The 17,168-nt window shown below is 38.2% G+C and overlaps 1 protein-coding gene across 4 annotated transcripts in view; it reads left to right on the top strand.

Annotated features, from left to right (window-relative positions):
* Positions 1–6,338: 6,338 nt before the first annotated feature.
* Positions 6,339–17,168, top strand: part of LOC129719467 (protein bric-a-brac 1-like) — a 376,548-nt gene continuing 365,718 nt past the window's right edge. For 3 of the 4 annotated variants that reach the window (XM_055670810.1, XM_055670807.1, XM_055670811.1), the window contains exon 1: positions 6,339–9,008. In XM_055670810.1, the coding sequence (XP_055526785.1) occupies positions 7,896–9,008 (1,113 nt within the window). In that variant the 5' untranslated portion in view covers positions 6,339–7,895. The remainder of the gene's footprint in view (positions 9,009–17,168) is intronic. The other variant, XM_055670808.1, reaches the window with a different exon arrangement.

Below are 17,168 nucleotides of genomic sequence, written 5' to 3'. Positions count from 1 at the left end.
CTTAGCAAAAAGAAATTCAATTATTCGTTACATTTTTCCGTTCGGACATTTGATGGCTTTCGAAAGCCGCGATCACGGTTTGAATCAGGAAAAGTGCTCTCATAGGCTTAAAAACGCAATAAAAAATGATCCAAAATCGAGCTCAGAAAGGCTAGAAAATCGCCCCTAAGCAAAAAAATAGCGAAAAACTATTTTGGAAGCCGAAAAAAAACAATTGTTTTGAAGAAGGTAAAAATTAACCGAAAATTCGAATAAAAAAAAAATAAAAAAAGACTGAAAGAATTATCTTGAATTGGATTCAGAATAGTGGAAAAACAAATGACTTAAAAGAGAACAAAAGTTAGCCTACTATTTTACGTTTTGAGCAGGTACATTCTGCGAAACATACTTGAGTGAACAAACCAGTAGGTACTGTCTTTTTTTAAATCAGATGTCGGAATACTACAAAACTGTTTAATGGTTTCATATGTACTTGCCTATTCCCATCAGAATTAGCCTTTTTTACCTAACTCTCTAACAAAGACAAGACACATTTTGTGAAGCCATTTCACAATCTAAAAGAGTTACCCGTACGAAAAGCCTTCTACTTGATAAATAAAATGCCTAAGTATTGACTACTTTTTCTGGTTCTGGTTTTTGATAGTTTCAATATTAGGCTTAGAAAAAGATATAAGAAGCTTCGAAATCCTCAAAACAGTCATTAACTGTAGACATTACCTTTCCAGGTTGTCAAGCCGAAAACCACGAAGCCATTGTTTCAAGTTTTCTCAGTGAGAACACAAAATAATAAAAGTGAATTGAGCCTGATGAATAATACACGTGAAGAAGCAGTTGGAATTTTTATTTTTGTTGTCGATGTAATAGCGAAAAATACACTTTTTTCCTGTATGGACTTCCTCACTGCGACCAGAATCGTTGATCTATTGTGAGATATGCCCGGGTGTCTGCTGAATCCCGTACTTCTATTTTTAGCAATACCGCTATTGAGAAGTGGCATGCTTATTATTATTTTTGATCAGTGCCTGTGTGTAATATACTTCCCCTGGTTTTACACGCTTACTGTTCTTACTGTTCTAGGCTCGGTATAGCCTCCTTCCTCCTGAAAAATATCGTCAATTATAATTCCCTGGAGAAGTTTCGTCGTGCGTCCTTCTGGCCAGTTTTATTGATAAGAGGGACTTATTTTTTGTTTAGAGGAAGTCACACAAAGGTATAAAAGAATTCAGCGTAAAGGATGGGTTAGTGGTGGGGAGCCTGAGAATAAACTCATACTTAAAGTCCTTTTTGACATCAAAGGCCTGATACACTTTCTGTAATACCAATATTTTAGTGAATTCGAATATCGTAGTCGGTTGAGATTTTCTTCGTAAAGATCCCCAATGAAGCTTAACTCACGTGCATCCAAGAAAACGGAAGCCATGACCTTTTTGGCGGATGGAACTGTTTTCATCTCCTTCGAGAACTATCGTTTCCGTTCAATCCATGGTTATGAATCAACTGCGAAGCGCGCTGAATATGCGACCGGAAACTTCTAACGGCGCTGTTTCTGAATGCCATTAATTGCATAATAATAATAATCAACTATTTCCAATGCACTGTCACTATCACTAGAGAAGACGGTCAAGCACATGCTAAACATCGCACCATCTTGAAACTCAAGAGTCGATAAGAGTTCAGTAGATTTTTAACTTTATTAAGGTTAAAATAATTTAGTCGTGAATTTGGCGGAAGTATGCGAAACTATGTTATACTTTTCGTAACATTTGCGGAAAAAATATCATTTACCAAAAGTTATTTTTTAAAGTAAGAGGTACCAAAACCAAAACAAAAAGATGGTTTGTCAATAATATTTTTCTTTCCAGCAAACTCATGCACAGGTCGGACTCGTTTTTTTGTAGAAGATTTATTTTAAATTTTAAATACAACTAATTCAAAAAAGAAATTTCTTCAGGGTGCGTCCATGAAGTACGTATTTTTAGAGGGAGGAGGTTTGGAAAAACGTTGCAATCCATACGGAAATTTTTAAAAATATATATAAAAAGTGTCACATAGCGGATAAAAGGGATCGAAAATAATTATTTTTGCGCTACGTAATTATTAAATGTTTTCCAATTTATTCCAGGAGGTCCATTAAAATATATAGACAGTCTCTATACACATAGTGGCGTCTCCAGGTAGCTTAGAAAGAGAAAACGTTAGGACATAAGGCCTGAGAAGACTTTTCGTTTTGATTATTATATGTCATTGACCACTGTAAATTCCATTGGAAATCTCAAAACCACAGGAAACGTACCCACAACCCTCCTTCCTTGCTAAAAAAATCATCAGTTAATATAGAATCGGTGTTAATCAGTCAGTGTAAATTTCCATCTAACAGTTGTTAGCTTACTGTTCTCAAGCTTTTACACTGGGGTCGCTTTTTACGCGGTCGGTTGTACCGCATTTAAAAGATTAGATTAGATATATAACTTATTTGATACCGCGTACAAACAATCTTCCGAATGGAGTAAAAATGATCCGCGTAATTGCAAAAATATCCCGTGTATAAAAACGCATAAAAACAACCCGCGTAAAAAGCGACCCCAGTGTAGTCATTATTTCAAATAATACCTTGGCTAGATAACACACTCTATTTAAACAATACAAGTGTTTTGGTGTATACTGATATAATTTTGTCGTAAATATGAATTCCGTACATTGTACCGTTCATTATAGCTTGGCACAATCTCACTCCAAAAGGGCTCGAAAAGTGTACAGTTTGGAAAAACATTATTTTCTGAGCCAACACAGATTTAATGCATAATATTTCCTCAACACATTCAAGACGACATCCTAACGTAGCAACTGAGCAGTAAGTTGATGAGAGTTCTTGAACGGGTTGGTTTGCCTTGGACATTTTTGGATAACGTTATTTGCGCATGTTTTTCATCCTGTACTTTGAAACATTATTTAAGTGAAACAGTTCACTGATATTATCTACATTTTATTTGAAGTTGTGAATAAATATGTCACGTTTCATAAAGTATTAAATTTGAGGTATTTGGCTCTAGATATCTCAAGTAATTTAACATACAAACATTTTCCGTTTTGGCTCAATCTCACCCCCGTGGCTTAATCTCACCCCGGCAGACGGTAAAAAAAATTGATGAGTTGCTTAGTGCCCATAGCGAAATCGAAATTTCAATAAAAGTTATAATCTTTCTAGAAAAACTATTTTGAGCCTTAGGGCAACACGCCATTGTCAATAAGTGTAAACGAGTCTGAACTGTACTTTTCCTAATAAAAAAATAAATTAGAGGTTATTTTTTCTCCAAAAAAATCTAGGTTTATTGCTAACGGATTAAAAACGGAGTTTTGCTTGTAACTTGAGGCTAATTCAATATGAAATAAATTATCAGTTAATTATTTTGTGTGGTCAATCACATATGGTGTTTTCTCAACACTACTAGGAATTGTAAAGATTTATTTCTTTTCGCAATTTCGATAATCATTCGTTAGGATTGAAACCTGTTTGTCAAAGAAAAGGACATAATTCTGCAACTAACTTGAACTTATTGATCATAAGGATTGTTATTGGTAATAAACTTATGTGCTCAAGCTGCCAATGTTCCAACCCCTTTTAATAACCGTTTTTATCTTGATTAAGTGATTACAGAACAATGACTTTGTTTCTTCCCGAAGGTAAGAAATATTTGAAGTGAATATGTAATAAATACAGGAAAGGACCTAAGATCGAATCTTGAGGTAAACTTTCTTTGAGAGGAAATTTAGCAAATTCTGGTAGACAACCTCCCAAGCTTAACAGCCTACATTTTTTTTAAATTATGATTTTTAAAATTGGAAATTTCAAATTAATAAATTCACAGTCATGCCTTTAAGCGTCAAATTTGTAAGTTTGTACAATAATAATATGAGCAATTGATGAGTTATGTAGTACCCATGGTAAAAGCCTGCCCATCTACAGAGTATAAATTTCATTGATATGTGGCATCATCTTGTTATGTTAAGAATAATTCTACCTGACCTACAAAGTCATTCTCGAATAATCTGTATTTACCGGCTTCACATTCCAACTATCGACCAGCACGGAGGCGTAAGCGTAATTTTTCAAAAAAGGAAAAAAAATCGCCGAGTTTACTTTACAATGAGCAGCGATAGGCGAAAAACTTATTTAGATCGAATGATACATACATACATACATACAACTAAGGGTTCGCGGCCTGCAAGAGAGCTACGAAGCTCATCTAGGGGGCGATATGAAGACAAACACAACTTCGTATTACAAAATTTGTATCTGATATTTTTAAGAGCCAGGAAACTTTTTGTACTTTGCAAATGAGGCCCGAATCACTTTATGTCTAGTGAAAAGGTATCGAAGCTGAAGAGGTCGGAAACCACTGGTTTATAGCTTTCGTTAAGCAGATGCAACTAAAAGCATGTTACGAATAATACTCGAGTATGATGTATATTAATTAATTATACATTGGATTGGATATCACGTCTAAGCTTTTACAAAATTAATGCACGAAAGAGTGAACAGTTTTTTGTTTTCCTGTGTGGACTCGTCACTGTGACCAGAGACATTAGATCTGTTGTGAAATTGCCCAGTTGTTTTCTGTACTTCGCACTTTATATTATTGTCAGTATTACTATCGAAGTAAGTGAAATGCTTTGCATTTATATCCGTGCTTGTGTGAAAGTTTTACTGTTCCATTTCAAGCTTACTGCTCCACTAAACCGAGGCTCTGTCCATCCTAACAATATCACCTAATTACATTTCCCTTGATAGAACTTTCATACGTTGCTCAGATCATTTTCATTATCATACGGACCTATTTTTGTTAGGCTGAGAGTCAACAGAGGTTCTGTAGAATTCAGATTGAAGGAAGGGTTATGTTGAGGAGAAACCTGAGAATAAACCCATGCTAAAGTCCTTTGACAAAATAAATGGCCTAATTCTACTAAGATTCGAACCTACGACCACCCGCTCATCAAAGCGGACACCCCGAGTAAACAGTAAAGAAAGATGTACAACTTGACATCATCCGTATGTTTGCTATTTGTTAAAAAATTCCGAGAATTTCAACGTGATTGTAATAAAAGCGAAAAATTTATTGATAAATAATGAATAACTAATAGAATTTGACACTTCTTCAAATTGAGTTGAACTTGTTCCAATAAGAACCCCTTTTGCCACCAACAACAGCAACGTGTCTTGAAATAACAAGTGGAACAGTACGAAACTGGTGTCACCCGCCCTGTTTTTTCTGCCCAGCAACTCGGTACTGCCGAAGACCCGTTCACGCATGGCTTTTGCCCCAGCACGCAATTGATAATCTTCGTCTCGCGGCATTATATATAAATATTTAAAACCGGAGCGTTAAATAAAAAGTTGAAATAAAAGAAAAAAAAAGCAAAGACTCACACCGCGTGCCGTCGGCCGAACCGAACATCGAAAAAGCACCGCCTCTCTCGCGCGACGGAGGGAGAACCCAAGCGATTGCGTCTCCACCGCCCACCAACACCCACCGCCCGCCACACACACGATGGGCACAAGCAAGGGGGCCCTATCACTCCAAAACGGAAGGCCGTCCATAATTCTTTTCTTCTCTCTCATACACGCACATGTTCGAAGCGAGAGAGAGAACGTATTTCAGACAGGCGGAAAGCTTCTTCCACTCGGCTATATAATTGTGCAGCCTGCACTTTTCCCGTGAAGTCAAATTGCGAAAAATGCAACCAGCTGAGATGCATACAAGCTCTCGCTCGCTCTCTTTGGCTTGCGTTTTCCTTTATAATCGTAGTGCTTTTCGCCTGTGTTGAGGTGGGGATCGTCATCGTCATCGCACCGCTTGACTCGACTGTTGATGGCGATGATGATGAGTTGGAAAAGCAACAGTGAGAGAAGCTGTCATCGGGCGTTCTCTGTTCGTAGGCTCTAAATACGTCAGTATTGGCGACCGGTCCGGCACCAATACTCGGGCGAGATTTTATGTGGCAAACACTTGTGCCGATAAAAACAAACATACACGGGAGAAGCGCGCTTACACAAAACACACGCGAGAGCGAAAAGTGGAAAACTCGCATTTCGCGTAGCAATACCTACCGCGGAAAAAGCACGTTGTTTTGTGGGATCACACAACAGCTGAGAACGGAAGCTCTCGCGAGTTTTTCACAACCGGCATGACAGCATGAGCGCACGAAGGAGAGAGCCGATGCAGTATATAGTGCTCGCGCTTCGGGTACCCGAACGACCGAGGGGTTCGTGTTGTTTTTTTGTTCTCTCTTCTGTTTCACTGTTTCGGCTCACGCTTCTGTCAGTGTGTGATGTTTTCATCAGAGCCAGTACGGCTGGAGCGTGCTGTCGCTGTTGTCTTCTTCGTCAGTGCGATTTCAAATGTCGTTGCGTCGGGTAGTAGTTGAGGGACAACAACACCGGAACAGCAGGGCACCCGCGTACCCAATAGAAGAAGAAAGCAAAAAAAACTAAACTGTACTGAACCGAGGGCACAGTAGGGGGTTGGAGTATGTGTGTACTGCCAGACCATACCGGTGCATTGTGTCTGTGTCTATAAATGATTATTATAAATAATTATAAGTTTTGCAAGTTGAGAAAATATTGAAGCGGTTGAAATAACAACAGCGCGGGACCGGCTCGGGCCAAGTGATAGAACCATCGACGGTGTGTGGTGAAGAAAGAGGGATCCGAAAGAAACACGAAGAGGAAAAACATAGAGCAATAAAAATTACCATTGTTTGGATGGATTTATAATTTTTATTGTTTGCGTAATAAAAGTAAATATCGAAACAGCATACCCTGAACCCTGAGTACTTGCGTGGCCGAACTGCTGGGGGAAAGAGAAGAACTCGAAGACGTGGTGTAGATTTTCATGTTTTGTTTTTTCGTGGTCGAGGGGGAAACCTTGGTGGAAGAAAGCGAGACGTAGTAAAACGAGCGCCAAAACCTTTTAGTGGAAGTAAAGAAAATTTTTGGTAATTATAATCACCAAAAATAGGAAAGAGCAATTAAACTGTGTTAGGAAAAATGGAAATAAAGTTTAAATGTACACAGTGAAACTTGAATCGTTAGACAGAGAGCTGGGGGGAAATCATTAAAACACGATTGAGTGACCAGAAAAAAAATATATGAAAAGGCTGGGAAGCCAAGATGAGATCAGCATATAAACACAAAAATAAAAATGAATGAATATGATACAAAAGAGTGCGGGATTATTGCCAACGCAAGTAAATAAGAAGAAAATAAGTTCTGTACCGAAAACGCCGGAAATGCAGTGAGCAGTGCTTAAGCTCTTTCAACGAGATCCAATTGCGCGAAGAAGAGTCTTTCGGAACAAAAGTGTGAGTGCTCGTGTTCCACTAGAAGCCAGACATCAAGCGTCTAACGGCAAGTGTGTATCCTTTCTCGTTGCCGAAGTGGCCCCCACGGGAGAAGGTAAGAAGCCGGTTGTCGAATATTGCACGAAAAAAAAACTAAAAGATATCTCGAAGCCACATGGTGAGCATAAGAAAGAAATAGTTTTACTTCCTTGCATCACGAGTAGACAAGTGAGGATCCTGCCTTCCGGCTGCCGGAAGCGATTGCAGGTGTGTGGGTAAACAGAACAGTCTGTGCGTCCCACCTGATAAAAACGAGTGTATATACAAGCAGGAAATAGAAAGTTTTACACCCACGAATGTGTGTATGTGTGTGCTGGTGTGATCCTTCAGCTTGTTATGATTAGAATGACCAAAGCAAATCACATTCGTTCATCGCGCGAAGAGATGGTTCCACGTGTCCTGTAATGTCGATCAACAATTCGACCAGCCCTGAGTGATCGCAAAACATACCGACTACGAAACATTTTAACCAAGCAGAAAACAGAGTAAAGTTCACCATGCCATCTGATACACCGCCTCCGCTTCATTCGTCTCCTACCGCATTGGACAATTCAGACCGTCCGGCGTCGGTTCCATCAGCAACGGGCGGCCACACTGGGGCAGGATTTAAACGCAGCAGCTTTTTAGACAAAACGGAGCAAATACTTAAACCCATAATGAATCAAAATCAGCAGTTCTGCCTCCGTTGGAACAATTACCAAACCAATCTGACGAGTGTTTTCGATCAGCTCCTGCAAAGTGAGTCCTTCGTGGATGTTACGTTGGCCTGCGATGGACAATCTATAAAGGCGCACAAGATGGTTCTGTCGGCGTGTAGCCCCTATTTCCAGACCTTGTTTTTCGAAAACCCTTGCCAGCATCCGATAATTATCATGCGTGATGTGAAGTGGCCAGAGCTAAAGGCTATAGTAGATTTCATGTACAAGGGAGAAATTAATGTGAGCCAAGACCAGATCGGGCCGCTGCTCAAAATCGCTGAAATGCTGAAAATTCGCGGCCTAGCCGATGTAAACGGCGATCAGGAGCTGAACCAAATTCAAGAGCCGTCGGCAAGTGCAGCTGACGAAAATAATTCCAATAATGAAAGCAACAGTAGCAGTAATTTGTCCCGCGATACCATCAAAACCGAAAATCGCCTGCATCAGCAGGATCCATCCCATAATAACAACAACACGCCGCTCCATATGGCGAAAAAACCACGCACATCCAGAGATCGGGAGGCGAACCGGGAACTGTCGGTTCGTGATTTTCCCCGGGATCTTTCGGCCGCAGCAAGCGGCGAGTGGCCTCTGGCGGTCGCACTTGATACCGTGCAGGCGTCCACTCCGAAGAACAACCGCAAACGCCGTTGGCCCTCGGGTGAACGCAGCAGCGTCGGCAGCCCGGCCGACAGCACTCCGGACAATCTGGAAGTGCCGTCACCGATTCCTCCGACTCCGTCCACGCTGTCGCAGCCGGCCTCGACGCCGACCCCGTTGGCGTCCTTCTCGATTCCGCCGGCGCTCGATCAGATGGCGGGACTGTCCTCGCTAGCCACCATCACCAACCAACATCCGGACGATATGGAGATCAAACCGGGCATCGCCGAGATGATCCGCGAAGAAGAAAGGGTAGGTGCAGAGTTTTAGTGTTATTTTGGTTTTCTCTTGAGAGTGAACTTCAGCTTTACGAAATTCAATTTGTTGATGTAGAACTAGGAATTCGTTTTTTATACTGCAGTACATATCGTGGAAGTGAAATGATATAGCATAATATTTCGGTAAAAACTGTTAATTCCTATAAATATTTGCGATCATCTACGTCGCTGAAGAGATAGATTATAGAATAATTTTGTGATTAATTAGTCATCATTATCACTTCACTGCTTAGCAGTGAAAATGCCTCAAACTGATGTCTTGATGGAAAACGCTTTTGAAAATTGTGATTTTCATATCGTATAAGGTTTCCATTTGCTTGAATTCGAATTACGATAGAATTGTAGGTATTGACCGAACTGCTGCAGAATTCATTTTTATCTCGTTTAAAGAGTAATATTGGAAAAGTTAAAATTACGTTTCTTATTCATCTGAAGTTCATAAAAGCGGTCGTGTCCTGAACTATAGCTTTTAACTGTTTTGCGTATTTTATTAGTTATGCATGGCTGCTAGGAAAACCTTTAAATAAACTTACGGGGAATCAATTCGGAAGCAGATTTCAAGAATATAAGAAGTTGCTAAACCATAAATTTGTATCATCGTTTGACTCTATCAGCAAAAACAAATGTAATTGATACACTGGTCGACAAAACGAAAAAAAAGTGAATTCCCAAAGTTCAATCTGACAAAATTGGAATATTTTAGCTATTCAACCATTCCTATGAATTTCGGTGTCCCTAGCCATTACCGTTTTTTCGTGTCTATTTTGCATTGAGTGTATCTCGTTTGCGGCTTTCAAATTTTGTAATATTTTATTTTCAATTTAAAGTTTAAAAATTCCAAAGGGTCATCCAGACAAATTTTCTTCAAATTTTTAACCGTTATGTACTCGGCAATTTTAACACACGTAAGTACTCGGCAGGGTACCCGGGTACCAACCAAAATAAAATGCCTCTTACTTCTTCAATTCTTGACCGATTTTTGATCTTGGCCTGTCAAAAAAATTGAATAATTTGTCTATTTTTATTATACATGACCCAAAAAGCCATTGGTCCACTTATGGTTCCCGTAAATTTGGATCTTCGAGATCATGTTCATGATCGGAAATCTGCTCAGAAATGGCCATTTCGGACAACTTTAATGAAAATCAACTCCTGGAGTGATTTCATGAATTTTGATTACCAAGGTTGGTCGGTTTTATTGACAATTGTACTTATTTGTCTCGCCAGAACATGCTCCCTGAGATCCGGATTTACAGGAACCGGTTCAATTCGGTCTTGGATTCTAAAAGTAGACAAATTTGATGAAAACAGATGATGAAAGCTACGCTTAAATCAAGACAATATTTTTGTTTCAGTCTATACTCTTCTCAATGATATATTTTTAGTATTTGCAATATAATTATTTTAGCAATTTGAGTATGAAACGAATGCTATTCGACGTTAAAAAAGTATTCTAACGAGTTGGCATTCCTCCACAGTTTAAAAAAAAAACTTGCGATAGTGTTTAATTCAAGACTTTTGTAATAGATTCAGTTACATTTTATTATTTCACCGGTATAATGCGGAAAGTAAGATTTGAAGATCAAGTTCTATCTAAGCGTGGAGAAATATTACATAATACAACCAGTTCAAATTCCCCCTAAATAGAACTAATTTGTATCGGCGGTATAGATGCATGGCATCAAACCCTATACTGCCGTTCTACGCATATTTGTCCCATGTTCCAAATCAAGCAAACGAGAAAAACGATGTTAAAGTTTTACTTTTACGCATTGCGTCAATGTGACAATTGCAATTAGGGGCCATCAACATACCACGTGGAGAGATTTTTAACGATTTTAACCCCCCCCTCCCCCTCCGTGGACAACTGTCCGTATAAATTCTAAAAAAAATGTATGGACCGTGGACATTAGCCAACCCCCCTCCCTTCCAAGCTGTCCAAGTGGTATGTGGATGGCCCCTTATGGATTTCTAACCAGTTTTACTTTGCAATAGACTGTTTTCAATAAATCTAGTTGAAGGATTTTAGATTTAACACTCTTTTCCATAAAAATACCCGAAAAATTTGCCTTCCAATTGGTGATTTCTACGCATATCAGTCCCACCACGCGCATTCGATGTTTTCCAAGCCAATACAAAGTTTGTACTGGGATACAAGGCTGTTCAATCTTTCACGAACATGATCCCGCTGATCTTGTTGTCTTTATACGCAAGTGATGCTAGTCGAGATGAAAATTAGGTTAATTGAATAAGTATCAGATAACTTACCATTACAAAGTGAAATTTGTTTCTTTAGATTGCCCATTTTCATCATATTTGAAGGTTGTTGGGCTTTCACCATTTTGGTTTCACACAAAAGACAGGTCTTACAACTTCCAATTAGTATGAATCTCATGCGTTTATCTCATCGCATATATGCTGGAAAAGGAAAAGCATTCAGGTTACAAACCAGCAAACAAGCTTTCGGTATCCTTAACAAAGATGTGAATGTAGCGCATTTAAGTAATCAAGCAAAGTGATTTTCGGTACCGAATTTCTGAAACCCGTAATGTAGCCAAACGTTGTTAGGAAAAGTGTTTGGTGCTGTGTAGCACTTACCAAGTTGTAGATATGGGAATTAATGGTTAGTGGGATGAATTAGAATAGAAAAAATCTAGTGGGACAAATATGTATAGGAAATCATCAATGGGACAAACAGACTTGGTATGGTTTTTCAAGATTCTCGGAACAAACAATGTTATTTTTAAAAGTTTTTCAAAAGTATACATCAAAATAAACTCATCGGTGATAAAAAATGAAATTCGACCAAAAGTAACATGGGACAACTATGCGTAGAACGGCAGTATACGACCCGACTGTTTTACATTTGCAACAGTATTTTAACTTACTGATTACCGTTTTGAGCCCTAATGATAGTCCCACAAAAGGATCGAAACGTCGACAATTTGTTATACCTTAAGCCGAAATATTATTCTCTTGAAACCATTACTTATCTATATCACCATTATTTTAGCGATGTATAGCATATCCTCAATCTCTTGATTGTTTTGATATTGGCAGATGATATAATATTTTCCCTTGAAATATGGCAAGACTCTGATCTCGAAATATTACCACGTGAAGGTGACGCTTTTTATACATTATGCAAAACAAGACTAATCTTAAAATGAGTATCTGTAGGCCGGCAAACAGTTTAAAAGTGCAGTCGATGAGATTCAGATGTTATTCTGTTTTTTTTTTTTTATAACGAATTTGGATTAGTTCTCCGTTTTTAAAAATACGAGCACAGACATCGTCCGCTTCGGTTCGAGTTTTGTGTTTATATATTTTCAATTTAGAGTCGAAAACCTCTAAAAGTTCAACCAGTCCATGTTAAAGCACGTGTCGTTGTGATAACATAAAGACTATTTTGAGAATTTCAGCCAGGCTGTACGTAATGTACGATTTTATTAACTTAGGCTATGAATTAAATTATATTTGGTCAAAGTTTGGACATTTCTTTCTTGACCGATGCCTAATGATTTTATATTAGAAAGATATCCCTTGTCAAATTTGAACCGCCGCATCCGAGCAAAATTTGGGTACAAATTCAAATTATTAGTTTATATCGGGATTTTGAACACTCGGTGTGACAACATTTTATTCAAATTGTGTTAAATCTTGGCTAAGAAAAGGAACAGTGGGAAAAAAGCCAAATTTGGAAGCAACTGTCATTTGTGAGAATACTTCAACAATGACTAACATGATCTGACACGCAGCCGTACAGATCGTACCAAGGTGAACATCAATACCAAAAGAAGTTCGGCCTAATTCTGCTAGCTAAGTCATTGCTCGGCATTCTCGGTACTTTGAACCGGCTCGAAATTAGTCTGTAGGTTAAGCTACTGTAAGTACTTAGTTATCATAACAACTAATAATTATTCAATTAATCGTCGATCAAAGCCAACATCACCCAATTTGCTATGATCACGTCTCTTTCGATTCGTGATTCCAGGATGTTCCCTGCGGCCAATTGTGGTCTGCAGCCCGCCATTTTACCAACGGTTGAAAAACAATTATTTCAAACCGTTTAACACAATAAACCAATGAACCAGCATGAAGCATAACTACCTATTTCAAGTTTGCTTGTTTACACAACCGCTTTAACTGCTGTATCTGTCTTTTTTGTCGCTCGGGTTCTAGTATACCGGCAGAACTCAAACAATGTATGCATAGAGTACGTGAGAAAATTCGTTGACTTATCGTCGTTTTATTTTAATATTGTTTTGTTTTCATAAATACCATGTCTAATGTTAAACACCTGGACAAAACCGCAATAGATCAACCTTTCTGGTCGCAGTGATAAGTTGAATTGTTACGGTATGATTTTAATTTAAGGAATTTGCTCACGTTTGACTTTTCAATATAATCTTGGAAACCGGAATGGAAAACCAAGATTATATATTCGATTCAGTTCATTTTTCTTCTGAGGATGGAAAATTCGACTGGAATACAATAATTTTTGGTATTTCTGATACAAACATTTGAATTTGAAACAAGAGCAAGGTTTAAAGCAGGACTTTTAGAATATACTAGCTGACTCGGCAAACTTCGTCCCGCCTATTTTTGTGTTTAATTTGATAATTTTAAACATTGTAAATTCATTGATTCCTTGCGGTTTGTTTATATTGTTTGAAATGATTGGTTTTATCGGAATGACAACATCCTCGATTTTTGGCTTTTGTACATCACCTCTATTTCGGAAATACCCATATTGGGTGGTATTCAGTTATTTTCGTCGTTTTCCAAAAACTGAAAGTGGTCGTCTTCAGATTCGAATGGTGTCCAGGGTCAATGCTATACATCATTTCGATTACGGAAATATCCATATGTAGTAGTACAGGCAAACTTCGATATAAGGTACCCTCGTTATAAGGTACCTTCGATATAGCGTCGCTCGATATAAGGTACATGTTACCTCGATATAAGGTACATATTTATATTATGTTACAAATAACTCCGAAATTGGTATGGAAACTTCTATACACAACATACTGGTTATCTTGTCAACATTTCTGCTTACTATTGATTATTTGGGGAGTGTCCATAAATTACGTTACACTCAGCGGAAGTTTGAAAAAAAAAAACGTACAAAAATTTAATTTTGCCGAGAAAACATGATATAGTGTGGATGGGAACGGGGGAGCTGATAAAAAAAAAATAACTCAAAGTTTGACCCCTGAACAATCTGTGTGAAATTTAAAATACATTGCTAAAAAAAATGTTTCAAACCCAGCTTTTCTTTCATAAACCGCACTTGAACACTCTCTCAGCTGAAACAAGTTTTGATTTGAAAAAGAGCATTTCTATCAAAAACGTTATAGAACCTAGGAAAAAGTTGAAAATATGCTTAAAGTATGTTCGGCAGAATAATGTATTTCTCAAATATGAAAAAATGTCTAGGACATAGTAGGCCTCTTAAATCACACGCCAAAAAGTTTATTGGTATTTGTTTTTTTAGACATTTTGAAAATGTACGTTTATGAAACTACCTGTATGTGGTCCATTTTCAAGAGATAGAACCAAAGTGTCTTCAGCAAAGTTTTTTTTACATAAAATTACCTACAACTTTGCCAAAGATTTCACTTTGATTTGATAAGTAATAAAATAAATAAAATTATCATCTCACTTTCAGGCAGATTAATCAAGAATCTATTTCCATCAAAAGTTTCTTCTTAACATATAAACAAAATTTGTCAAATACACTATAGCCTTTAAATGGCATTTTCACACTCCAAGGGATGACGATCACGTTTTTCACGTTTCAAACCACTATGCAATGTGCATTTCTGGGCCACTTTTATGTGTAATGAAAAGTTAGTTCAAACGGTCATTTTGAAATTCAACGAGGAAAATGCAAGTTTCGAAATCCTAAGGAACGGAGAAATAATTGAGAAAGATCTCAATCCGTAAGCAGCTATTCATGGTTCTAATTCATTAAACCAAAAATTAAAAAAACAACAAGAATAAAAAAAGAAGTATTTTCGATAAAAAAATGTGTATGTTTGTAAATGGTAAAATACTAGTAATAATAACATAACGGCTTGATTTTATTTCTCAATTTTTAATGCTCTAGACTACCTTTTTTTGGACGCGGCTGAAAGTCTCTTAAAAAGCAAAAAAAAAGTGATTTGAATTGTATTTATAACAAGTCGGTTCACACTTATAGTTGGATACTATTATCAAAATAAACTATACGTGGACAAAAGACAACAAAATAGAGTGTTTGAAGCCCTACTGTTGAAAATGTTTCATGATTCGATATAAGGTACAATTTGATATAAAGTACAAATCAAAATTCGAAAGGTACCTTATATCGAAGTTTGCCTGTATTCGGTTATTATCGGCTGTTTCCCAGAAGTTGCCATTTTACAATTCAAAATGGTGCCTGAGGTCAATTTTAAGCTCCTGGCATCATTCTGGTTCCGGTGATACTCATATAACTTTAAGCTATTTTACAGAAACCAGCAGTCGCTATCTTGGATTTTAAATTGGTATTTGGAAACAATTTCTGGCCCGGAGCGTCAGTCTGGTTATAGAAACACCCATATTGAGTGTTATTTAGTCATTTTCGGCTGTTTTCCAGAAACCGGAAGTGACTATCATAGAATTCAAAACGGTATTTGGAGACATTTTCCGGATAGAAACCGGAAGTTTCCATCTTAAATTTAAAAATGGCATCTGGAGTCGAGTTTTGGCTTCTGCGCATCATTTAGGCTGTTTTTCGGAAAATCTGGTTGAAATATCTGTTCAGTTTGTGTTTGTCCCCTTCCAGGGGATTGCCAAACCACCATAGATTTTTTTTTTTATTCGTATAAGAGTCCTCCCATCCAGAAGTGGGAGGGATGTTGAACCACAATGCAAATATTGTTTGCTCCCAAAAACCTCCACATGCCAAATTTGGTTTCATTTACTCGATTATTTCTCGAGATGTGCACAAATTTGTGTTGAACTCCTCACTTCCAGAAGAAGGAGGGGTGTCGAAACATTATGGATATGTTTTTTTTTGTTCATTTATAATTTATTTGACACGGCACAAATACAATTTAATGTTTAACGGCGCCAATTATATCTGGTAGCTTAGTTTCTAAAGTATCTTAATAACTAAAAGCAAATTTTTTATCCTCGCTGCCGACTACGAGCTGAAACTAAATGTAACTTAAAGCTATAATATTTTGCATTAAAAGCACTGGTTTACTGTATGATGGTTTTCATTGCCATAGGTAAGCACATGTCCCGCTGCTGGGCCAAGATATTACGGATTGGCATATTGGGTTGTCTCCCTCGGGCCTTGAGAGTATCGTGCGGGTCTGATTGCTGTTTCCGGATCCGGGGTCTTAACGTGTTCTTGTCGGTAGGCTGGATGCAGGCGGAAGGGGATAGGACTAAACTGGGGCGTGGATGGATTTCAGGAAAACGTATATAAGGGACATGTAGGATAGGTCACGGCTCGCCAAGACATCACGAACAGGAACAGCCGGCTGCCTAGTTTCGGCCTGCAGGGAAGCTATTAATTTAGACCTGGCGTCACGGTGTACAGGGCATGACCAAACAACGTGCTCTATGTCGTGATAACCTTCACCACAGGCACAGATACCACTCTCCCCGAGCCCAACACGACGGAGATGCGCGTCAAATCTATAGTGATTGGACATAAGCCGGGACATCACGCAAATGAAATCCCGACCTACATCCAATATGGAATGTAATCACCTTCCCAGTTCCCCTCTGGTCCAAGCATTTTGCCAACTGATGATCGTATTCTGACGTACAAATGAGAAAAATTCATTAAAGGCAATTGGTCTTTCATAAATTCCACCGTTTGTTGCGCCCACCTTAGCCAAAGAGTCCGCTTTCTCATTGCCCGGTATCGAGCAGTATGAAGGGACCCACGCTAAAGTAATCTGATACGATTTTTCGGATAAAGCACTAAGATGTTCCCGTATTTTCCCCAGGAAATACGGAGAGTGCTTAACATCTTTCATCGATCGGAGAGCCTCAATGGAACTGAGACTGTCCGGGATTCCACGAGTTTCTTCTATCATGGATGTATCGAAAAACACAGTAGAATCAGAAGTATTTGCTAAGTTAACAC

This window comes from Wyeomyia smithii, chromosome 2 (assembly GCF_029784165.1).
Source record: "Wyeomyia smithii strain HCP4-BCI-WySm-NY-G18 chromosome 2, ASM2978416v1, whole genome shotgun sequence".
NCBI classification, from domain to species: Eukaryota; Metazoa; Arthropoda; class Insecta; order Diptera; family Culicidae; genus Wyeomyia; species Wyeomyia smithii.
The sequence above is the reverse complement of the archived record's forward strand: the minus strand, read 5'-3'. Positions and strand labels throughout refer to the sequence as shown.